General features: G+C 51.3%; 1 protein-coding gene across 7 annotated transcripts in view; it reads left to right on the top strand.

Annotated features, from left to right (window-relative positions):
* Slc38a10 (solute carrier family 38, member 10) overlaps positions 1 to 25,114 on the top strand; it is a 43,157-nt gene that overhangs the window by 11,945 nt on the left and 6,098 nt on the right. For 6 of the 7 annotated variants that reach the window (XM_005407280.2, XM_005407281.2, XM_005407282.2 and 3 more), the window contains exons 5-13: positions 266 to 409; positions 1,499 to 1,623; positions 4,476 to 4,578; positions 5,320 to 5,502; positions 7,863 to 7,974; positions 8,783 to 8,889; positions 18,268 to 18,424; positions 24,190 to 24,357; positions 24,652 to 25,104. In XM_005407280.2, coding sequence (XP_005407337.1) covers positions 266 to 409; positions 1,499 to 1,623; positions 4,476 to 4,578; positions 5,320 to 5,502; positions 7,863 to 7,974; positions 8,783 to 8,889; positions 18,268 to 18,424; positions 24,190 to 24,357; positions 24,652 to 25,104 — 1,552 coding nt within the window. The remainder of the gene's footprint in view (positions 1 to 265; positions 410 to 1,498; positions 1,624 to 4,475; positions 4,579 to 5,319; positions 5,503 to 7,862; positions 7,975 to 8,782; positions 8,890 to 18,267; positions 18,425 to 24,189; positions 24,358 to 24,651; positions 25,105 to 25,114) is intronic. The other variant, XM_013506030.1, reaches the window with a different exon arrangement.

The following is a 25,114-nucleotide window of genomic DNA, read 5'->3' on the forward strand; positions in this document are numbered from 1 at the left end:
AAAGGGAACAGCTGACCATTTTTGCTTTGGCTGGCCTCATACTGGGGCTGGACTGGACCCTGCAGAGTCAAAAGTAGTCAGTGTCCTGAGAACAGAGGCCTCCAGGACAGCTTTAGCAGTGAGTATGTTCACCTCCAGCGTTCTGCTCTTGATGCCATTGGCCCACAGCGCCTCATGGTGCTCCTTGTCCAGCGTGGCCACACAAATTAGCCCCACTGGTGAATGAACTCAGTGCAGCAGATCTCTGAGGACTCTTCCCTTCCAGGTGAGTGGTACCTTCCGTGTGTTCCTGCTCTTTGGGGTGTCCCTGTGCATTGTGCTCCCGCTCAGTCTGCAGAGGAACATGATGGCCTCCATCCAGTCCTTCAGTGCCATGGCCCTCATCTTCTACACCGTCTTCATGCTTGTGGTGAGCCCCATGCACTCGGTAGAAGGGGTCAATCACAGGTGGTCCATGCATGGGTCTAGCTTAGCTTCTAGCTACCTTTTGGGAATGACAGAAAAGTGCTCTGCACCTGGGAAGTGTGCTTGAACCGATGGAATGTGCTGTGAAGCTCCACGTGTGTCCTGGCCAGTAAGCACTCTGGGACAGGTACAGTCAGACAGCAGAAGACACAAGGGATTCAGGATAGGAGGGGCTCTGAGACCAACTTCATTGTATCCAGGCTCTGGGAAATACAGGTTTAGTGTCTGTGCATTTTGTAGAAAGACCTTCCTGTAGGATTTGTGACCAAGAGCATGATATCAGTGTTTTGTTACAGGTGGCAAGTTGTCATTTTTCTAAATGAGGGTTGGTAGTGGGATAGGCTAGAAGATAAAGTGCAGAGTTGACAGAGGACATGGGAACTTCACAGAGAGGGCCTTGGGGCTCTGGCTGCCTTGACCTAGTCAGTCCTGCTACGCCTGAGGCCCTGGACCCATCCACACAATGTCAAGGCCAGAGATGACCCTTCTTGGGGTCATCTTTGTAGGAGGCCTGCATTGGAGTAGGCTGTGGGTCACCAGCATTTTTCTACTCTCTTGACGGACCAGCCTGGTGACAGTTTCTTACTCTCAGATAAATGCATCCTCAGTAGGTTGAGCTCTTAAAAGATGTCTGTGACATAGTCCAGGACCAGGAAAGGGCCAGACCGATTGAGGGCATCCTCCTCTCTGACTTGCCACCCACTGGGGCTGGGTCCAAAGTGAGCTCTTGCTTCTGTCTGTGCTGAGTAGTCCCACACAGCAAGAGAGTGTGGTGTGTGCAGGAAATCTTCTGGACCTGGGTGGACCCCATGCCTGCGGCATGGACTGGGGTGTTCCTGAGTCACAGGCAGGGAACCCTCAAAGGTGTGGTGACCGCTCACCCCTCCAGGTAGCCCGGGCTGTGTTTGCAGGGGTCAGCCAGTGGCACTGTGGGCTGAAGAGTTGAGGGTCTCCTGACCTGTTCCCAGCATGGCTCCTGGCAGGCCCAGTACGGCTGCCTCCTGACCTATGCCCTGCTCTCTCCTTGGTGCAGATTGTGCTATCCTCCCTCAAGCATGGCCTCTTTGGTGGGCAGTGGCTGAAGCAGGTCAGCTATGTGCGCTGGGAGGGCGTCTTCCGTTGCATTCCCATCTTCGGCATGTCCTTCGCCTGCCAATCGTAAGTACTGCTGCAGTGGGGGCTGGGCGTTGGGGAGGGGATGTGGAGACAGATGGTCTGTTTTTCTGGGTTTTCCCTCTGTTTCTTTAATCACTTGTTTCTGGCTGCTGAGGAGCAGTGTCCTATTCCAGTGTGACCTGTACTCTCTGGGCTGAGGTAGGGAGTTCTATGTGAACTAGAGAGAAACTGCGGCTGGGTTCGCTGGCAGGAACACCTTGTTTGCCAGATCTTGTGAGAGGAGAGTTGGCTGTGGGTGTGCAGAGTCCCAAGTGTTTTGCCAGAATTTAGCTGTTCTGCGAATATTTGAAAGGAAATTGCACAAACATTGACTTTGGGCTGCTGCTGGGATGTCTCCGAAGCCTGTGTGTGCGCGGGCGGGCAGCGGGTGAGCTCCCTGGCACTTGGGGCTCTGTGAATGCAGAGCAGCCTGCTCCATGATCCTAGCAGCAGTACCTACTCCACCAGGGTGGCAGGAGCTAGTGATTCATGCCAGGGTGGGAACGGTAACCAGCTGAAAAGAAAGGTGTAAATCCCGCATGGACCGAAAAAGACCATCAACGTGAGGGGGGGCCTGGCAGAGTGGCCCCCCCCATAGTGTCGGTGGTCATGTATTGTGCCAATTGTAAACTGATGTGACATAAAATTTGCTCACACTGCTGTGTTTACACCCACATATGAGATCCAAATCGTCATTTCCCACTTACCGTCTCTTTTGGCAGCTCTGTTTCCACCAGAACACGCTCCAGCCTTGCTGTTTAATGTCCCCATTATCATCAGTGACAGAAGTTACATTCTTGTGCTGTGTACCTACTTACCAGTTGTCCTTTCTGTCTGTGTGTTTGTGTTTTAAAAAATAAGCCTGTGGGTCGAGCCTCCAGTGGTGGCCATGTAGCAGCCATCGCACATCTGTTGGATTTGATTCTTAGGACAAATTACAAGTTTCTGGAGGGCGGGAGCACACAGCTCGCTGAGTGCTGGCTTCTTCCTCCTCTCAGGAGAGCACTAGGGCTGCAGACTTGCCTGCTTCACCCGTGCCGGCCATGCAAATGTTTGCCACGTGCACAGCAAAGGGCTTGTCCTCCAATTGCAGCCTGCATCAGATGGCCTGTCCCACTGGGGCGACAGCCATCCTCCCGCCTTGTGACTGGGGTGGTTGTTGCCATCACTGCCCTTCTGGTCACACTTTCTAGTAATGAATCGGGGTTATAGAACTGCCATTCTGAGCCCAGAGAAGCAACCGAGGTGGTAACTGAGCATATGAGGTTCAGACGGGGCAGGCTCCATCTGGAGACCTCGGTCCCATTCCAAGCAGTGGGGGTCAATGTGTGGTACCCCAAGAGCTGCATCTAGTCACATAGGCTGCCCCATAAAGTGGGCAGTGTGGGGATGCCATTGGGTGTGGGTGATGCTCATGGTTGCAGCACCCTCCCAAGTGGCGTAGGGAGATGCTGCATCGCTAGCCAGGGGGTCTTGTGGCTCCACCTTTTCTCTAGGGTACAATCCGGGGGATCACTGGAGCACACAGTCAGGATTGGAGGGGAGCCCCCTGTGCCCAGACATGGCCTTCCTGATAGCCACCACAGCTTTCTGGACAGTGACTCTCATAGGCCTGTGTTTCCTGGGGGGCAGGCACATGCTCTGCAACTCTGGTGTGGACCCCTTCAAGCTGGGCTTCCTGGCACAAACTCAGCTTGGCCAAGGCCTGGTCAGTGTGGGGAAGTTGGTGCTGCAACACAGTCTTCTTCAGGGTGCCAGGCTGGTGCTCAGGGTGACTCCTGGTGACTCCTCTTTGGTTTCTCTGCTGTGTCCCCAGCTTTGCCTGTTCCCTCATAGCCTGACAGCTGTGGTGACCCCCTATGCTGGGAGTAGCCTGAGAGAAAGTGTGCCATGAGCCTGGGGTGAACAGGGATGATGCTGTCCCACAAGGTCTTATCTTCTCTTTGTTTTTCTTTCACTTTTTAAAGCCATCTGTTGGCTGCAAAGTCCCTTTATCCTGACCCCTCCCCATTCCCTGCACTGTCCTCTTCTCTGTCCCCTGAACCCAGCCTGGAAGGCCACAGCTACCAGGGACTACTGGAGGGTGGCCACCAGGCTCCCGCCCCCTCTGGTCTCGTTCTGCAACCTTTTATTCTTGCCTGAACTGCAGAGCCGTTCCCTCCTTCCCATGTCCCACCCCTCACAGGTGCCCAGGTCCTGCTTCTTTCCTCAGCTGTCACCCTTATCTTAAGACAAGCTGTGTGATGAGAGCCTGGTGGGGCTTTCATTTCTCTGCTCAGCTGGTGACTGTGGCCCCTCCTAACCACCTAGCAGCACTGCTGTACTGGCACTGGGCCTGGGACAGAAGCCAGTTCTCTCATCCACAGGCACAGGCTAGAGGGTGCAAGTTGGGAAACATGCCTGGCTCTCTCTGTGTCTGTGCCCGACTCTGCTTGCTCCTGTGCTGAGGTGCAGCACCAGGTCAGGCAGTGGCTGGCCAGGGCTGTTTATTTAACTTCTTCCTTGACTGCTGGGAGTGCAGCATGTTCCCCACAATACTGCTGCAGTCTCAGCGCTGCACTTCTTATGTCAGTCATGCAGTGACTCCTGGCCAGTCAGCCTCTGGTTCTGTAGCACTTGTAAGATGTCTGTGTAGGGTTGTGTTCTGGGGGTTGCTTTGGGGTGCTCACAGTGCTGCCATCTGTAGTGTCATGAAGCCTGCCAGCTTTGGCGCCGTGAGTCATGGTGCGTGGTAGATGTCACGTGAAGGAAGAGTGTGGGCTGGCTGGGTGGAAGGAGAGGTCTCGGAAACTGCGATGCAGTAGGCTAGTGGGGCTCCCTGGAGTCTGCTTTGTGAATTGCTTGTCTTTACACAGCCAGGTCCTGCCTACCTATGACAGCCTGGATGAGCCATCCGTGAAGGCCATGAGTTCCATATTTGCCTCCTCCCTCAATGTGGTTACTACCTTCTACGTCACGGTAGGACCCCTTCCGTGCTCTTTGCTGTCCCGGGTTCTGTCTGCACAGGTGCCGTCTCCTTCTCCTTGTCACCTCAGTGTCTGGGGCACATTGCATGTACAGTGGCAGGGTGGCCCTGCCCCTCCACCCCAGTCATCCAGAGCCTGACCTGGGAACCACCTTCCTCTGGGCTGTGTTGGGGTCTTCTGTCTGAGGAGCGCAGGGCACTGTTAGGATTTTGATAGATTTTTTTCTTGCAGTTCTCTTAATGCTCCTATTTGTTGTCTTAAGTAAGATGGTGAAAATACTGGAGTCACAGCTTGTTTTCTTACTTCTGTGGCCTTAGCACTCTTGTAGGTTATTGTGCATGGCCCCTGGAGAGTGTTGTCCACATCTGTCTTCTACCAGGACTGTACCTTATGCCATGTTCCTTAGTTGAGTTTTGAAACTACTAAGAGTAGCCTCTCTGAAGAGCTTGCAGGGGATCATTCTGGCACCTTCCTTTCTGATAGGCAGCTCCGTTTCTTATCTGTGGTCCTTTTGAAAAGTTATATTGGACCCTTCCCTCATTTGTGGCCTTTTTCCTCCTGGTTATCAAGAGACAGGTTTATGTTAATGTGGAGTTGAGTGGCATTTTTGCCCTCTGAGACTGTCTCTTGCTCCAGCTTCCTTGGGAAGGGGCTTGCAGGCCATTCTGGGGGTACGCCTTTTCCCCCACTGTGTACCATGCTCACCACATTGCTCTTTTTCCTCCTCCTGCAGGTGGGGTTTTGTGGTTACGTCAGCTTCACTGAGGCCACAGCAGGCAATGTATTGATGCACTTCCCCTCCAACCTGGTGACAGAGATGATCCGTGTGGGCTTCATGATGTCGGTGGCCGTGGGCTTCCCCATGATGATCCTGCCCTGTAGGCAGGCCTTGAACACACTGCTTTTCGAGCAGCAGGTAGAATTCTCGAGGCATCCTGGGAATGGGGGTGAGGGGGTTCTCTCTTTTCCTGGGTAGCAGTAACAAGAGCTTTTCCTGATTAAAGATAAGCAAAATTCAATTGAAATAAACTCTCCCCATAGAGTTTTGCGTTTTTAAAAAATTTTTTTGTGCCTGGGATGGGACCCATGGTTTTGTACATGCTGTCACTGAACTACATGCCCCTAATAGGAAAATTTTAAACTAGCTTTGGAGAAAAGGGCACCAAAGACAGGCCTTCTGGGGTCGTGTTGGTGTGCACGGAGCTTAGACTTGTCGCCATGACTTCCTAGCATTGATGCTGTTGTCCCCCCAACTCAGAAATAATAGGAAATGGAGGTTTGCTTTAGAGAAATCCTGGGCAGGCCTCAATGATGGGATGGGGCACATGGGCACTGGATTGCTTGGCTAGTGCTAGTAAATACAGGAGTTCTGGGATGGCCTTGTTGAATTGTGGTGTTTGTTTTTTTTTTTTTTTTAAACTTTTGAAATTTTTTAAACTTTTTAAAAATTTTTTTTAACTTTGAAAATCTTAATAATTTAACCAAAGATTTTTGAAGCATAGCTGCTTTGCAAGAAGTTTTTTAATACAGGGGTTGAAACCAAAAGGCTGCCTGTGTTCTTTGTCTCTTACTGAGTTAACCACCAAAGGTGCACTTGTGCTGCCATGTGCCCTGGTAGTGGAGAACAAGCCCTTTTGGAGCCATCAGGGGAACCCTGATTGCTGTTCAGGGTACAGTCACCTTCTGAGCTGAGCTAGGTGACCTGTGCCAGCTCGTGGCTTTTCTCTTGGTGACTTCTTCTGCTCAAGGCCTGAAGTCTTTCAGCCTAGTTTTTCTCTTCAGCAGGAACTTCTGGTAGCCAGGGACACGAAGTTATTTCAACTGCTTGTAGCATGGGGGATTTAGTGGTCTTTTAGAGTCCAGCAATAGATTCCAGTCTGCTTCCACTAGTGTTCAAGCACCTGGATGCCAAAGGGAGCAGGTTTTAGGACTTTTTCCCTCGGGAGAAGGGGCAAGACCAGCTCATCTGGCTGTGGGCCCGTCCCTGGCTTACCTTGCTTCACCTTCACTTGTGGTTGCTGGATTCTGTCTCTCACTGGTGCAAATGTGCACTTTGTATTGGAACAGCACTGGTACTGTTGCATATAATACATTTTTGTAAAGCTAACCAAAAATGGCATGAGAGGATGTATGGAGTCAGAACATTTGACTGCACGCTTCCCTGATGTGGAGTGTACAGAGACACTGCCACTCCTCTCGCTTCCGCTTCCAGTCTTCAGTGGTTATACCTCTGTGCCTGTGGAAACCTGCAGTACCTCTGGTTGCTGCTCTTTCCCTGTGGGAGCGGGGCACTGCTTTCTGGCTTTCCCTGTGACCTCCCTGGAGAGCTTTTTCATGATTGTCTCTGTGTCTGTGGTTCCCCTGCTTCCCTCTAAACTGTCATTCAAAGTCTATAGAGATTCTGGCTCCAGCTCCCTTGGTCCACCTGGTATAAAAGTTTATTCTAAAAATTGGGGATTTCAGAATTCTAGGTCTGGAAGATTCTGTGTTTTTTTTCTAACCTAGGGATGATTGTCATGGTCATCCTGCCCGTGTGTTAACGCCTGTGGTTGTTATCATAGCCTGACAAGGAGCTGCTTCTGTTGGTAAAGGGGAAATGAAGGCACTGAGCTAGTGAATGGAGAGCCAGGTCCTGAGCCAGCCATCCAGGGCTCTAGTGCAGGTGGAGTCTGAGGCCAGTGCCTCTGCCTGTGCAACTCCACCCCATGTCAGCCTTCCTGTGTCCCTCTGGAGGGTGTGAGCGGGGGTATGTGGCTGTGCCACATCATACCCTCCTTCTCTTTCTTTCTCGACTTTGAAGCTGGTAACTCCTCGTCATGTGCTGGAGTTGATGCTGCCAGGTGTGCATGGGCACACAAATAGGAGGGGCTTCTTCCCGAGGTCTGAAACCCACAGAATGGGAGAAACCAAGTCATTTGGCAGGGTCCCTGTGGGGTCTGTATTCTGTTGTCCACCCTTCATGTTTCTTTTTAAGAACCTCTTGTGGGTTTGCTCTGAAAGTGCAAAGGAAAACTGAAGGACTGAACCCTAATATTGCAAAACAAAGTTGTGAGATCTGTGGTCAGTACCTGGGGTGATATACACTTGTGCCTTCCTGGCATTGAATGGGTTTCTGTTATAGTCACTCAGCCAAACCTGATGGTGCAGGTGATGCTCGCACTCCTGCCAGGGCAGTGATGCCTGGCCCTCGCAGAGACTGTCTGCTGTGCCTGGTGTTGCTCCGCAGGAGTGGCAGAGGAAGTCAGTCATTTCAAAACTATGTTTTCTTTCATGTAGCAAAAAGATGGAACCTTCGCTGCTGGAGGCTACATGCCCCCGCTTCGGTTTAAAGCGCTGACCCTCTCGGTTGTGTTTGGAACCATGGTTGGTGGCATCATTATCCCCAATGGTAAGGTGGGCGGCTGCTCCTGCAACCGGCCCTGCCACTTTTCGCTCCCATTTTGTCATTCTTGCTGTTACATTCAGGCCCCAGGATGTCCCTCTCTTGTGTCCTAGAGTCTCATGCTGTCCTCTCTAGTGTCCTGAGAAAAGTCTAGAAGCACCCAAGTCGTATTTTTCTTTGGCTCAAGAGAAAGGCTGGGGACAACATTGTCAGCCTGATGGCACAGCAGGCACATTTTGAAACCCAAGTCATTCACAACTAGGCAGATACTTGTGTGCTGAGATGCAGGCCCACTTTGTCTATCTGTAGAGCTCCTCGTTCTTTGCTCACACTCTGTTAACTCCTGAAGTTGTCCACATGTACCCAGGGGAGCACTGAAGCATTCATGTTGTCCAGCCCGTTCCCAGCTGGTGAGTGGGAGTGTGTTGTCACAGAGGGGAACTCGCAGGTCCTCCCCAGAGGCCTCCTGTTCAAGTTCTTGACAGTGGCTGCACTCAGCCAGTATACCTGGCAGTCATGTAGGTCCTAGGTAGGCCACTGGGTCACCTGCCAAGTACCAAGCAACGAGACCCAGGCAATGCCGAGCCAGCATCTGATTTTGTTGGGAAATCTCTAGAGCCTGACCCTTTAAAATCAAAGCCAGCAGCCACCCTCCTCCAGGTCCAGATCAGTCTGATGGATCTGGTGCCTTTGTTCCTGATCATTGCCTTTGCCATAAAGCACCTCCCCGGCATCCCTGTGTGCTGGGGGAAAGCGAGGCCACCCTTTGCAGAGGCCTCTCCTGCTCACTGCCTGGTGTCACATCTGTTCCTAGTGGAGACCATCCTGGGCCTCACGGGAGCAACGATGGGGAGCCTCATCTGCTTCATCTGCCCAGCTCTAATCTACAAGAAGGCCCAAAAGAACGCTCTCTCTGCCCAGGTGAGTGAGTGCCCAGGGGCTTACACCCAGTGGGCTGGGCTAGGTGTCAGAGGACTGTCGCAGAGTAGTGTCCCACTCAGGTGTTCACAGCAGGTCTGCTGACTCACTTGCAGTCTGCTAGCTCAGAGGATGTTTGGTCACAGAAGTGTGGGAAACAGTGGGTCTGAACCTGTGAGCTATGTGTACTGGGGCTTCCCAGAGAAGACCCTGCCATGGCTTCTTCCCCAGAGGGTTTCCATGCTGTGATAGGTGTCCCATCCCCAGGGTTCCACCCTGCCCAGAGAGCACCACTGCTGGCACTTGTGGTGTATCCATAGAGACACTGCATGCATGAGCTTGCATGTGTTCGCTCTTATGCCATTTTTGTTATTTTTTAATAGTGATCTAGCTTCCTGCTGCTTTTCCTTAAAATCTTGCTCAAGTTGCTCCTCAGCAAGTGTGTGTGAGTGTGTGTGTGTGTGTGTGTGTCTGTGTGTGTGTACATCCAGCTGCTTTGCTGTTTTTAACTGCTTCCTGGTGCTACATTGCAGGAAAATTCCATAATTCCAGTCTCTGATGGAGCCCATCCCCAGCCTTTTGCTTTACACACAGTATTCCAGTGACCTGTGATGGTCTGTATACAGGCATTTCCATGCGTGCAAGGTTCTGGACATGGGATTCCTGGGCCAGAGTGTGATCCTGGGGGTGTCCTTCCCATGGGCAGACCTGAGGAGCCTCTGTCCCCAAAGCCCTTCCTGTCTGTCTTTATTTTTCAGCCCTGGGAGCCACTTGCATTTCTTTTCCTGTGAACTGTTCTTGCTATTGCTCACTTGTTACAAGGTTGTTGAGCTTTTTGTTATTGATGTATATGGGTGGGTGTTTAAAAGTAGAGTATGTGTGTAGTAAAGCACATAAACTGTGTGTACGGCTTGAAACAGTTTTGCACAGTGACCCCAGCCACAAAACTAGCATGTGGGGGTATAGATGACAGCATCTAGCACCTGAGGCTTCCCTTAGACACCTTGGTCACCCTCCCCATGCCCCAGAGGTTACTGCTGGCTGTCTGCTGACACTTCAGGGTGATGTTGCCTGTCTTTGACACAAGTGGAGTCTCACACATGTCCTGTGTGTTGGCCTTTTACTCAGCCTCCCACTGGGGCTCACCCACATGACCATGTGGGAGGAGTTCGTAGTGCGGTTTTCCCTTCTGTGCCTTTTCCTCACTTTACGCACCACTCAGCAGGACAGATGGCTTCTGGTCCAACACTGCAGCTCTGAACGCTGCTTCTGGTGCCAGTGGAGTGTGTTGTTCTGCACTTGGGAGGAGGTTGTTGGTCTGTGATCTGCTGCTTTGTCTGCATCTTCTGCCACATGGGTTTTGGATTTCCCTGGTGCCTCCACTCCATGGAGAATCCACTGCACTTCCCATCTACTATCCCTTTTAATTTTTTTTCAGTACTGGGGATTGAATCCAGGGCTTTGGACTGAGCTACATTTCAAGTCCTTTATTGTTTTTTATTTTGAGACAGGGTCTTGCTGAGTTGCCCTCGCTGGGCTCAAACTTGCCATCCTCCTGCCTCAGCCTCCAGCAGTATTGGGATTACAGATGTGCACCACTGCACCTGCCTTTACTGTCCCTTTCTTAAACAGCAGCCCTTCTGAAGGGTGTGCTGGGGTGTGGTGCGACTTACTAGGCTTCCTGTTTGCAGCCCTCAGTGACCAGTGACATTGTGGGCCTTTTCGTGTGCTCATTAGCTGTGCGGCTGTCGTATTTTGTGAATGCCTCTTCACCTTTTTTTTTTCTTTCCCTGTTGGCTTATCTGTCTTTTTCTTAATGACTTACAGGAGTTTTTAATAGATTCTAGATGCCTTTTTTCAGCAGTACATATTGCAAATGTTTTGCTCTTGGATTCTTTTTTGTTTTCTTCAGGTCATCTTTTGATGAACAGAAGTTCCAGTCTTAGTGTGGTCCAGTTTATTGATCTTTTTCTTTTCCTCAGTGCTTTTATGTTCTATTTAAGTTTGTGCCTGCTCCGAGGTTCCGAAGACAGTTATATAGTCTGGAGGCTTTTAATTTTATCTTTCACATTTCAATCTGCATTTCACCCTGAATAGATTGGTTTGCAGTGAGTTGTATGGGTCTCCAGTGAAGCCACACCATCCTTTCCCACACAGGTCTCTCTCAGTCCCCTAGGGGTATGTGAGGCTGTTGGGACCTCTCTGTCCACGAGGGCACTGCTGTCTGCTGTACCACTGCTGCTGGTTTGAGGGGCTGCTGCTTTGCAGTATGTTGTGATTGCCTATAATAGAAGACTTCTCACTGTATTTCTCTTTAAATGCTCTTTCTTAGAATGGCCTGTTGGCTTCTGCCTAATAAATTTTCATTGAGGTTGCATCAAAGAGTAGATTAAAGCTGGACACCATGGTGTATACCTGTAATCCCAGCACTTTTGGAGGGTGAAGCAGGAAGATCTCAAGTTCAAGCCCAGCCAGACAACTTAGTGACTTAGTAAGACCCTGTTGCAAAATTAAAAATAAGAAAAGGGCTAGGGATGTAGCTGAGTGCAAAAGCCCTGGGTTTAATCCCCAGTACTGCCACAAAAGAAAAGAAAACAGAGTAGATTGAACAATTGACATGATCCTTTTTTTTTTTTTTTTGAGACAGGGTCTCCCTGTGCAGTTCAGGCTGGCCTTAAGCTCACTTTGTAGCCCAGGCTGGTCTTGAACTTGAAATGATCCTCAACCTCCCGAGTGCTAGGATTATAGGCGTACACCACCAATGCCTAGCTATTAGCAGCACTGTTTGTAATAGCTAGATCTTGGAAACAGCCCATATGACCAGCAACTGATGAGTGGGTAAAGAAGATATGATGTTTTAATACAATGGAGTACTACTCAGCCATAAAGAAGGATAAACTTGAGGCATTTTTAGGTAATTGCATCTTGAGGCCATACTTGTAAGTGAAATAAATAGAACAAACATGTAAACATTGCATTGCTTCTCTGGTATGAGAAACTAAAAGTGTAAATAAGGACCAAAATGTATAATAGATATTGTATAATAGGAAGAAAATGTTCAAATGGGAAGGGGAACTAGGGAGGGGTGTGGGAGAAGGGAAGGAAGCGAAAAGAAAAAAAGTGAAAAGAAGGAAAATATGGAAACAAAGCTTTTGTAAATAAGGAGGGGAGGAGAGGATGAAAGGCGGGTAGATGAAGCTGAGGAGGGGGAATCAAGATATATCCTGTACAGGTACAAATTTCCTATGATGAATGTGATCATTATGTATACCTAAAATGTACCAATAAACTGAGTTAGTTAAAAAAAAAAAGAGGGCTGGGGATATAGCTCAGCGGCATAAGCGCTTGCCTGGCAAGCCTGAGGTCATGAGTTTGATTCCTGGTACCAAAAAAAAAAGAAAAAATAGAACTGCCCTACACAACATTATTATTGTTGTTTCAAACACACATGGTTCCAGACTTAATAGCTCAGCTTAATAGTCTCTGACCTTATGGTATTATGAAAGCAATAAGCATTCAGTAGAAATTGTACTTTGAGTTTTGAATTTTGATATTTTCCTAAGTGAGCCATGTGTAGTGTAATACTCTTATGATGCTGGGCAGCAGCAGTGAGCTATAGCTCCCAGTCAGCCTGCAAGCAAGAGGGGAAATCACCAATCCTGTTGTGTGGTGGATTGCTTAGCTAGGATATTTGGTAGAGGAGGTGGGTTCAATGCATTTTCAAGTTAGGTTAGTTTCAATGTGTGTTGAGTTTGTTGAGATGGAGCCCCACTGTAAGTCAAGGAGCATCTGTATTCAATCCTTTCCGATCCTTTCCTTTTTGGTTTCTTGGTTTTCTGTCTTGGTCCTGTCTTCTGGCATGCTTGGTGTTTTGCAGCCACTGTATTTGAGAAACTGCAGAGGTTCTGGATGATGTGACCTTTGGGCCATCAGATAGGATAGGGAAAAGATTGGGTCCAGCTGAGGCAAACCTGTGTCCACTTGCCCTGGCTGCTAGGGTCTCCACTGAACGCTGTCCACCTCAGGCTGCTGAATTATCTGCTGCAGTTCATGTTCTTGGCAGCTGCTTGTGCTCAGTCCTTGCTCATCCCTGCACAGGTGGAAGCTGGTACAGCCTCGGGGGAGAATGGCACACAGGGTTGTGCCCGTCAGCTTCTCTGGGATTCCTTTTGTCCCTGGGGCTGTGACTGCCAGAGCCCCTGCTGATCCTTCTTGATGGCCAGCCTTCTAAGTCTGGCTGGCATCTAGACTGCCACCTGGTGTCTTCCCTGGTGCCGGCACCATGATGGTGAGGGCCCTGGCAGCAAGCCTCTGTGAGTGCTGTCCCCTGGGTCATAGCTCTTCCAGCCTGAGCTGCCCAGGTTGTTCACCACTGTCTTTGGTCAGGTGATTGAGGGCTTCGGTCCAGCTTTTACTGTTGTACAAAGAGCAACTTGACACCTGCTGCTCCACCATCATCTGAGGCAGAAGTTTTTAGTCAGTTGGAGGAAATTAGCCCATTGCCTGTCAGATTGCAAATGTTTTTCTCCATCTGTAAAGTCTCAAGCTCATCATGCTTTATTTCTTTATAAGGAAGAAAAATCACTTAGATGTGCCTCACTCCAGTATTATTTTTAAAAAAATTCTTCCATCACTTTGTCCAGTGTTTTTTTTTTTCCTTTAAATTTTTGATCCCTCTATATTTTATTTTGTATAAGAATCAAGTAGGTATCCTCTCTCTTTCTAGGTGATTCCCTGGCTGTAGAGCACTGTTTACTGACTAAATCTGTAACTGATATGAATCATTTGAATAATCCTCACTGAAATGAAGGGTTAATATATTAACTTCTTACATGTGGATGGGCCTAGTTGGGGACTTTTAGTTTGTTGGTCAGTTTCCCCCTCTGAACTGTTTTAATTATCATGGCCTTGTAACAGCATTCGCTGCATTCTGAGCTGCCACTCTGAAACCTTTAATTCTAATCCTTCCTCTTTGCTCTTATTAATATATTATAAGGGATTCGTTTGAATCCCTGCTTTTTGCTGTTATTAATGTATTTTTGAGTGTTCTTATTTGATGTATTTTCCATATGAATGTCTGAACCAAGTGACAGAATTCTAAGAAAAATAGGTTCTGCTTTTTGTTTTTTGATCTAGTTGGAGTTCATGGAAGCTGTAGGTTAATTTAGGAGGAATTGGGGCTGGGGATTTAGCTCAGCGGCACAGTGCCTGCCTGGCAAGCGCAAGGTCGTGAGTTCGATTCCTGGTACTGCAAAAAAACCCAAAAACCCAAAAAAAAAAAAAAAAAATTTAGGAGGAATCAATGTCTTTAGACCCTGACTAATCTACAGTGTACATCTATGCGCTTCCCACTCATCCAGTTGGGCATGGCCTTGCATGCGCTCTCCTAGGCCTCCTGCTCTCCAGCCCATCTGCATGTCTCCTGTATGCAGCTGCTCAGCTGGGATCTCCTCTGTTGGCTTTTCTAAGTGGTTGTATGTAGGGAAGCTGTGGATTTCCATACATTAATTTTTTTACCTGTTAACCTGACTGGACTTTCCCTTACTGAACCTCTTGGTTCTTCACCTGCAATGAATGATAAATTCAGTTCCTTCTTTCCCATCGGTACAGCACTTCCCTTTTTCTTTTCCAGGTGTCCTCACATGCCTGCTGTACAGGGCCTGGGTGTGAGGGAGAAGCTCAATGTCTCCCTGACCCAGCTGGAATGGCTCCTAGTTTTGGCTCTTCAGCCTGAGGCTGGCTCTTGGTTTGATGTGTATTAACAAGTGTACATAGTCACAGCTCTGTGTGCATGTGGATGTGAGCACACACTGCACCATATCAAAGACCTACCCAGCCCCTTTTCACTGTTTGTTTGTTTGTTTGTTTGGATACAGGGTCTCTGTCATTCAGGCTGGTCTTAAACTCACTGTGTAGCCCAGACTGGCCTGGAACTCATGGCAGTCCTCTTGCCTCGGCCTCCTAAGGGCTGGAATTACAGGCGTGTGCCTCCATGCCTGGCTTTTACTAGGTTTCTTAAAGCCGAGAACATGTGTTACATTGTCTGAATTACTTTTTTGTTGTTGCTATTGTTTGTTTTGCAAGACAGGGTCTTGCTTTGTAGTCCAGGCTGGCCTCAAACTCATGGAGGTCCTCCTGTCTCAGTCTCCTGAGTGCTGGGATTACAGGCGTGCGCCACCACACCCTGCTCTGAACTACTTTTTGACCATGTTGGGGAGATCCTACAGTTCTCCCTCTGAATTAGTATCTTGAGGAGTTACCTGCCAGCTGCCCTCTGATCTGGAACAGACTCTCAGGTCAGCTGACCTGAGTTTGCTGTAGCTTACAAGTTGTGAGGGATGCACTCTGGAAGTCAGCTGGGGCTGGGACATGGTGGCCAGGCCCTTTCCAGAGCTCTGCTGCTTCCACAGATGGGACAGGCCCAGAGTCAGTGCTCGGTTCACCTGAGCACTCAGCTTGTTTTCTAGCTAGTGGCCCTGTCTTGAAGAGCCATGTGTCAGTGGAGGTGGTATGTGGTAGGTGACGGTGGGTGTTGGAAGGAAGGTGCTCTGAGGCTGTTCCCAGAAGATAATTAATGAAAATGGTCCCAGTGAACCAAAGGAAGCCTTGTCTGCTCTCATGTGTTGATTTTTTTGTCAGTCTCTAATCCTGAATGAGGCTGGTCTGGATCCTTGTTGTGGAGTTGATGCCATTCTAAAGCCAGCAGGGGGCACTGGAGCCTGACCAGGACATGGTTTTAGAAGAAAGAGACCCTCCCAGGCAAGGAAAGCTAGCCTGGGGGAGCAGAGGGGCACTGCCAGAGGGGGCTGGGGCAGGAAGCACGTGCTTGTGGAAAAATGTGGGTGATCGCCACCATCTTGTGCAGAGGGCAGTGCACCTCCGCACACAACCAGAGTGAGGCTGACTGGGTATGGCAGGGGCCTGGACACCACCCTGCTGGGTGTGGGACCTGAACTGAGGCACAGGCTGCAGGGTAGTTGGAGCCAGCCCCCAGGTGTTCCTTCAGTCATGGAAGCATAGCATTCGAGTGGCTCCCATAGTCCAGATAGGGGGAGTAGAAGCCATTTTCTTCCCATACCCCCCAGGCTTGTCTCTGTTCTGTGTCAGGCCCTCACAGTACTGGAGTCCCCAGTTATTCCCTGAGGGGAGGGTTGCTTAGAAGTCTTGTGGACTGTCAGAATCATAGCCAGAGACCTCTGAAATAGATGTCTGACACACAGGATCTTGCTTATTGACTTGGTCCCCTCATTTAGAAGCGCTCTTGCACCACATAGGAAGCTACTGGATGGCATGGTACTGGTGAGCTGGGCTGGGGCTCTAGAGACCAGGCTGGGCTTCTCCCTTGGCTTAAGGCTGTGCTCTAGCCAGCTGTCTCTCCCAGGCTCCTAGCTGCAAGGGATTTGTCCACCCTGGCTGACTGTTTTTGGAGTACAGAGCTGGGCTCCCATTCTTACTCAGGACCCCAAGGGAACTATGATCACTCCTTTGCACATGGTCAGCAACTAGACCCTCACACACCAGTGCAAAAGGAGAATCTTATGCTCTGGAGGCTGCATCTCACTTCTGCTCCATACTGTAAGGCAGAGTACTGCAGCTAGAGGGTCAGGGCCTTGAAAACAGAAGGCCCAGAGGCAGTCTCCATTTAGTGAAGGCACGAGGGCGTAGTAGGGGTTCTAATGACTTTTGTGACCCTCATGGGCTGCCTCCCATGCCAATTTTTGTGCCACATGGGCCTGGGTTACCCGCTGGCAGCTGTTGATCATGCAAGCCTTCCCTGTGAGGTGCTGATGGCCTCAGGACATTGGAGTTTCCACCTTTATTATTCTAAGACTACTCTGTCCACCATCAGACACTATCATTGCTCCATGTTAAGAAGAATATAATATGCTGATGTTCTGCCACACAGCTGAGGCTGGGTCCCATGAACATTTAAGAGAATAATTTTAAGGCAGAGCAGGGGCCAGGAGCTCTTGACCCTGAGCTCTGTGTATCACAGTGTTTATAGGTTCTGCCCTGTAGGGATTGGATCAGACAGTGCCCGATATGTACCTTTGGCAGCCCTGCTATTCCTTTATATGCAGGCCAGCTGTGGTTACTGCCAGAGGGTCCTGTGGGTTCCCCAAGAGCCCTGTAGAACTGTCAGGTACCCTGGCATGTGTGTGGGTGCTGGAGCCAGCTCAAGGTGTCTGGTGGCAAGAAGCAGACGAACTTTTCCTTGAGTTTTGTTCTGAGTTGGTCACTACCCACTTCAGAGACTGTAGGTCTCTCTGTCCCATGGAAATCTGTTTTGTGTAATTGCATTAGACCTGGGAAAGTCTCACCAGTTAGTTCTTCTGAGCTGATTGGTTTAAAGAGTCAACATACCTTTCTGAAAAGGACTAGGAATTCTGGCTCTGAGACCTCTGGGCAGTAGACCAGTGGGGGTCTCTGGCTGGACAGGAAGGCCGCCTTGCTGGCCCTATCATGAAACTGAAACAAAGAGGTAGCAGCGCCCCATGCTGAGGCAGCAGAGCACATAGGAAAGGGTTGGCCCGGCAAGTGCATGTCCTAAAATAGCCCAAGCTGCAACAGGACGGTTACATGGTGAGGCGTATGTAAAACTGCAGACTTTATGACCCACTGTGGGGCCCTTCAGAAGGCAGGAGAGGCCCCTCAAAAGTCAGTAGTGCCCAGAGTACAGCTTGTGGGGACACTGACAAGCACCCTACCAAGCTGAGGGAGATGGAGCCTGTCTCCCCAGTGACCCAGCACAGCCTCCTCTTGCCATCTCTGGATACGACCAGCTTATGTTGGGCATTGGGTGTGGCTGATGTTTGGGGAAAGATCATCCATACCCATGTATCCTGTGTCCTCTGCACAGGGCCTGCACCTTGATACGTGCAAGGTACCCTGCTAAGTTGGGCAGTTGCGCCGAGATTCTTGCTCCTCTTGCCATGTAGTCAAGCGACCTGGCCCCTTCCTGGGAAGCTAGATCAGGGCTTGGGTCTCTGCAGCCTTCACACACGCGTTGCCTGTGCTCTCCCAAGCTCCTCTTCACCTGGCAGTTCTCCGGAGACACAGCCCTTTGGACTCCATCGCCCCATCCTGGCCTTGCCATCTCTGAGGCAGGGAAGGACATATGGGCATGCACACCACTCTGATGGATTAGGGGACGGTGACACTCTTGGCTTCATTACAGTTCCTCACCATCAGCAGGCAGGCTGTCTGCTGGGTGCCACCATCCTCAGGCAAGCTAGACACCTGCTTGTGCTGCCCTCCTGGAGGGATGCTCTATGCCATTGCCCAACCCGCAGCTCCATTCCCCTCACTGCACCCCTCTGTTCCCTGCAAAGAAAATTTTCACTGCTGTGACTACACCTTGTGGGTCTCTGTCTGGTCCAGGTGGTGCTCTGGGTTGGCCTGGGTGTGCTGGTGGTCAGCACACTTACCACCCTGTCTGTGAGCGAAGAGGCCCCTGTGGACCTGGCAAAGGAGGTTCCCAGTGGCCGCCGAGGGGAGGCTGAGGGTGTGGCGAAAGCAGACGCGGCCCGACTCTCAGGTACGCACATGGCCCCAGGCCTCCCCCATCCCCCCAGTGTCCACATGTCCCCTGGGCCACAGAGTGTAGGTGGTGTTTTCCGGGCTGTCGGTTGGCTCTGCACCAAGCATGTTGCTCTTTGGCAGCAGCCTCCATCCATGGGTGATAGAGCTGGGGGGCGGGGGCTGAGCCCCACTCATCTCACCCATTAAGGCACACACTCGATGGGGGCTGGCCAGTGACATCTGTCTATGGGCAGGCGATGGTGTTGTACTGGCTGAGATCTCAGTGCCTTGCTGTGGGTGCACTGACAGGTATGTAAATTGTTGCTCATGTTTGTTTTTTGTTTTACAGATGTAAATCTCTAGCTAATTTTCTCTTAAAGTCAACCATGATGTCTCAGCTTTGTTTACTATTTTATGTGATTTATTGTTTGTTTACCAGTCCCACTGATAGAATTACAGCTCATATTCCCTCACGCAGCTGCAGGCCACCTCAGAAAATATCCTGGTGGTGGCCCTCTGTCTCCACTTGGCCTGCAGGTCCAGACCCATGCCTGCCTGCTGGCTCCGAGCAGCAGCAATGTGGTGATGGTCAGGTTCTGCAGCTCACAGCAGTGCAGTCACATGTGGCTGGCTCATCTATACAGTGAGGCTTGGATTCAGATCTACCAGGTGTCCATCTACCTGTGACTGGGCAGACCTTGTGGGGGAGCAGTGCTATCCTTGCTGGTGAGTTTCAGGTTGCCATGGAAGTGCTAGCTATGACACCTACTCAAGACAAACCTCTGTGATGGACAGAAGAAACAGTCTCTCAAAGGGAGCCTGGGTGAGAGCACCCTTGCTGGCTGTGCCTGAGCTCATGTCAGCTCTGCCTCAGCACAGGGACCTCAGGCTTCAGGCTGGCTGTGATCGGTGCTTGACAAGCCTCGTCAGCATTGTCCCTGTGTGCGGACTGCTCTGAGTGGCTCTCCCAGAGCCTTCCCCTCTGGACAGCCTTGTGCTTGGATTGGCTGCAGATGTTTTCCTGTGCTGTTCTTGGTTAATGAAGAGAGTCCTGTCCTGGTTCCTTGTGGTCACCAGGCTAAGAAGCAGGCTGGGCCTGCTAGGCAGGCACTGGGGCAACTAGGGTCCCTGGAGAAACAAAACCAAAGTCGTTTGTGCTGCTCTGCAGCAGAGCCAGCCCCATGGAGTGGGAGTGTCCACATGAGAGAGAGCTGGATGCCACTGCCCTTCCCACCTAATGGTCTGGCTCAGTCCTCCTGGTGAGGCCAGTCTGGCGTTGCTTCTGGGCCATCTGGCAGATTAGGTGCAGATGCTGGCTGCTACAGAAGGAAGAGAGGAGTCAGGGTGAGGGGTAGCATCCTGGGAGCCAGGAGCTGGGTCCTAGTGTGGTGAGTCCCTCTCCTGGACAGCAAGGTATGTGATCCTGAGCACTTTGGGACCACCCGCACAGAAGTGGGTGCCACCTGGTTCTCATCTCACTCAGCTGCAGGTAGGCCTGGTAATGAGTTTCTTGGTCATTCAGCACTGTGGCCCTAGTCGTGGCCAGCAGCTGCATCCTGTCACCACAGCCTGTGCAGGTTGCCTGCTCACCTGTGCCCTCTGAGGCCACATATGGTTTCCATTTCTTCAGTGAGGCTGTAACAGCATGCTTGGCCCTCTCAGAACCACATGCTGTCTGTGCGCAGCAAGTCTCCCCGCCTTCTAGCCGCTGCCTTTTCTAGGCGAGAGCTGAGGACTGCGGTCTATACTGACTTGTGAGTGCCTCGACTGGCTCTTTGATGTTATGCAGGCCACAGACAGAACCTGCTTGCATGGCCATGACCGAGTCCTGTCCTCCTGTGGGACAGGCATGATTGGCAGGTGCTGCCAGGCCCAATGCATGGCCTTGTGGGCCTGTGGCAAACATGGCCAAGTCCCTGGGAAAGCTCATGAAGACATTTAGCCATTTAAAAAGGCTAATTAGGCCATTCATCTCTGTGCCTGATAGCACCCCAGTGGGTCTCCGGACAGATTTAGATTTTGTGGTGTTCCAGCTTTTGCGGTGTTCCTTGTCTTCCTTCCCTTCAAACACTATGAGGCAGCATAGCCTGGCCCCAGTTCAGACCCCCACAACTCGTCCCTGCCCCCAGCAGGAGCAGCCCAGTGGCCAGTGGACCAGGTCTTAGGCAATGTGGGACAGAGGCAGGACCTACCGAGCAAGCAATGCGGTTGTACGTGTGGGCACTGGTGCAGAGGTGGCGCAGGCCCACTTGGACACATAGCTGTGCCCTGGGGCCCTGTGCCTCCAGCTGGTGGATTCCCTCTGCTCTGCCCTCACTGCTTGCTCCTAGGACCTGCCTCAGCCTCCACTGCTGTCCATGCCACCCTCTGTCCTGTAGCATAGGAGGGCTCAGAGTTCTTCTTCCCAGCGCCACCACACTTCCCTCCTCACCTGTGGGGCAGTGTGATCCTGGGGGCTCTCCCTTCAGTCTTGCTGAGTAGGTTGTTTTGTTTGTCTTTGGCAGTACTGGGAACTTTGTACTGAACTGCATTTCCAGCCCTTTTTTGTTTTTTATTTTGAGATAGGGTCTTGTTCGGTCACTAGGTTGCCTAGGCTGAGCTTGAATATGCAGTTTTCTTGCTTCAGCCTCCCAGAGTGCTGGCTACTGAGCAAGTTTTAAAAGCTGCTTTGCTCCATGTGCCTCTGCTCCTGTTAAGAGTATTCATTTAGTTTCCGTGCTGGCATTGATTTCCCCAGTGCCATTGGAGGTGACCATGCTAGCTTCACAGGACTTGTTGTGTTTGGGAGGGCCCCCATGAGGGGCAGGAAGGAATGCTACTTTCTGGCAGCTGCTGGCCTATGTGGAGCCTGTGTGATGTGGAGCCGCTGCTCTGCCTTTGAAGAGGAGCAAGCAGCATTCCCCCAGGGCTGATGCCCAACACTGGCGTTGGCCATGGGGCTGCCTGTACAGTCTGGGTACCAGGATATCACTGATGTCCTTCCCATCGCAAGAGATGAGATGGTGAGGCCTTGCAGCTGAGTGCGGAAGACTGGGTTTTTAAAGCAAGCCCTTGATACATAACCCTTTCCTCAGGGCAGACCAGATATGTTATGAAAGTTACCAAAAATGGGCTGGTTTTTAGAAAACCATCAGAGTAGTATCTCCTGCTTCCTGGGCAGGGAGCCTAGAGGCCCCAAGCTCCTAAATTGTGGGAGCTTGTCAGTAGGGTACAGGGATTGTATTCCAACATCATGGCTTTTGGGGGTGGCAGTGGGAGATGACTGACCAGTTTTACTGACCACAAGACACATAGCAGCAGCAGATGATACCAGTGACCAGCAGAGCTGTCCTGGAGTGGGGGGCCCACCTGCAACCCAGCCTTCCTGCCTGTGCTTGGGAGTAAAGGCTGGCTCCAGCATAGTGGTCAGGGCCATAGTGGATGTTGGCCTCTTCCCTTAAAGAGTGGGATATGCCACCCTGAAAGTGTCTGACTGTAGAGATGGGACTCTGAGCCGTGGCCTCCACAGCCTTTGGGGTTCCCTCTCCCCTTGCTGGCCCTGGGAAGTAAGAGCAGACTTGGCACCAGATCAGCATTCCTGCATGTGGAAAGAGCTAAGAACCTATGGTGTCACCCCAGCAGTGGGGAGAATACAGAATAAATGTGGAGTTTTCCTGGTTCTGCTGACAGGCCATGGTTTCCAGGGACTAGGTGTGATAGTTCTGAGGCTGCGTGAGGGAGAGACCAGGGTAGCTGGGGTGCTCTCCATCCCCCTGAGCACAGAGTCCTTCAGCAGAGCCACAGTGGGCATTCATAGCTGGGTGCTGGCCCCCATCTCTCCTTCTTTAAGGCCTTTGCGCTCTCTGAGGAGCTCCTGGCTGTGACCTTGAGGATTGGTGTGTGCTGGTGGCCTTGGGATTGGAAGCAGGCAGAGAGAGCACAGGGGTCTTCTTAGCTACTGATTTTGAAGTTTTGTGTTAGTTTTGCTGCAGCCAGGAGGCAGTGCCAGCTGTCCCTGATGAAAGGCTGGTTTCGTTCTGGAAAAGGCTATGTCCACTGCCCGCCAAAAGCTAGAAGGTGCCGGGCCGAGGCGGCTGCTGAAAGGTGTGAGCCAAAAGGCCTTTGTGGCCTCTTTGGCCATGCAGGGGAGTCCAGCAGCACTCCTTGGAGGATTTCCAGAGGGACTTCTGAGCATCGCCACCCCTGCTATCTGTCCTGTGCAGGAGGCGCTACAGCTGCACTGTGCTCGTCCCTGCACACTGGGCTGAGCCCTGATGCCCAAGAAACAGCAGGCACTCCCTTCCCAGTGATGTGCTGGGTTTGTTACCTGCTGAGGCCACTGTCAAAGGCAACTCTGTCCTGTGTAGGGTATTTCATTATCTGCTTCCCCACCCCCTCTTATCTCTGCAGGGGCTGGAAGACCCTCTTGATTTATGGCCACTTCTTACACACAGGAGACTTTGTCAGGGAGGTAACTCAGTGATGGACACCAGTGCGGCCATGCCGGTCAGTTGGCTGCACTGTAGAGCCCAGGCTGCTCTCTGCGGGCCTGCCTGTCACCAACTGGGGAGGCGCTGGCCTCCAGTTTGCCTTGGAACCTTGGCTCCTCACAGACAAAGCATAGCTCATCTGTATACATCGTTCTGCCTCCCTAAACTAGGATGCCAGGTCAGGCGCCCCAGGCTGACGCCAAGCTGAAGTGGCTTCCCCTGTTTTCCTCTCCTCTGGGAGGTGGTCAGACCCCATCTGCTGTTCTGGCAGGGCTGTGTATAACTCCTCTCCACCCAGCTTCCCTGGGTCCTGGGGCCATGGTGGCCTCTTCAGCCGCACCTCCCCCGCCACTTCTACCTCCCTTCCAGGGCAGCTTGAGTCTGGGGAGGGAGTACAGAGGTGGCTTCTGGCCTTTCGGATGAAATGATTGCTTTCCAAAGTTGTTTTTTGTCTTCTTTTTTTTTTTTGGTCTTTTTGAGACAGGGTCTCACTATGCAGTTCAGGCTGACCTTGAGCTCACTTTGTAGCCCAGGCTGGCCTCGAACTCGCAATGATCCTCCTGCTTCAGCCTCTCAAGTGCTGGGATTACAGGCGTGCGCCACCATGCCTGGCTATTTTTGATTGGTTTTTTTTTTTTTTTTTTTTTTTTTTTTTTTTTTGGTCTTTTTGAGACAAGGTCTCACTATGCAGTTCAGGCCAAAGTTGTTTTTCTCCCAGGTTAGTTCTTTAGTTTCTGTTGTGTTCACCCAGCACATAGAAAGTGGTTTTTTTAAACAGAGAGCCAGGGCTGTGTGGCTCGCAGGGGGCCACACAGCTCTCACAAGTGGCCACCTTCAGCAGCTTCCCTTTTGTCCTTGTCCTTTTGGTGTGAATTTCCCCCATCAGCAGTAGGAAGTTGCCAGGATTGCAAATGCACACACCGAGTGTTATTTCTCTTATAGCCACTCCCATGCTTAGCCTTTCAGGAGCAGGGTTATGGTTGGCGGGGAGGCCCTTGAAAAGGAGCCCCTTGGGAGATGCAGCTCTTTAGTGGGCTTGTGCCACCCCCTGGTGGTCATGGCTGAGAATTACATGCTGTCACCTGCACCTAGTTAAGTATAAACTGCATTTTGACATATTTTTGTTACTACATATGAAATATGACAGTTTTCTGTGATGCTTAGCTGCTGATAATTGAGCAGGAAAAAATGACTGGTTAGGCTTTGCTGTTTGGCTGGGAAATATGATCACAACCCAGGGGAACACCAGGCCTTATGCTACTGATGGGTGGCTGTGGGGAAACATGGGCAGCTCTCTGTGCCTTGCTTCCAGTCCAGGACCCTGTCGTGGATGTGGCTGAGGATGGCAGGGAGAAGCCGAAGCTGCTGGAAGAGAAAGAGGAGCTGGAGCTGGCCCAGATTAAGGGCCCCGTGGACATGCCTGGTGGGGAGGAGGTCGCCGAGAAGCAGGAGGCTGCGCAGCTTGATCGCCCTGGTCAAGGTGGGTGGTGCTGGACGCTGAAGGGCAGAGAGAAGTTCCAACAGCCTGCAGAGATGCTCAGGGCTGCGTGCCTTCCACCTTCCTTATCTTCCCATGGCCAAAGTTACTGTGCTACTGTGCCTCTCATGACTCCAGAAATAGCTCCCATCCTCAGCCAGCTGAGCTTAGACTCAGCGGACAATGGTGCTTGCTGGCCCATGTCACAGTCAGGAACCAGAATGCAGGTTCCCTGGGAAGGGAAAGTGGGAATCCACCTCCTCAGCCTGACGCCCAACTGCCCTCATCCCCTTCCAGGTATCGCTGTCCTTATGGGTGAGGCCCACCGCCATGAGCCTCCCATTCCTCATGACAAGGTGGTGGTGGACGAAGGTCAAGACCGAGAAGGACCGGAAGAGAACAAGCTGCCTTCCAGGCACACGGATGGAGGGGCTGCCAGGGGCAAGGGGCAGATGGTGCCACCTCCACCCAAGTCAGAGAAGGAGCTGGAGAGGGAAGAGGCTGGGAAGAGCCGTGAACAGGCCCAGCCCTTAGGGGCTGTGGGGGATCTTCCTGAAGACCACCAGAAGGTCCCAGAGGCAAATGGTCAGCTTGTTCTGCAGTCCAGGAAGGAGGACCCGGGACCAGGTCTTGATCCAGGGCCCCGGGTGGCCCTCTTAGCGGAGAAGAACACCAGGGCAGCAGGGCAAGGGGAGGAGGCTGTGCGCGCTGCTGCGGGGGACACTGGAAACGTCGTGGAGAGTGACCCTGGTGGGTGTCA

Source organism: Chinchilla lanigera, unplaced genomic scaffold, assembly GCF_000276665.1.
Source record: "Chinchilla lanigera isolate Chin_1 unplaced genomic scaffold, ChiLan1.0 scaffold00105, whole genome shotgun sequence".
Taxonomy (NCBI): Eukaryota; Metazoa; Chordata; class Mammalia; order Rodentia; family Chinchillidae; genus Chinchilla; species Chinchilla lanigera.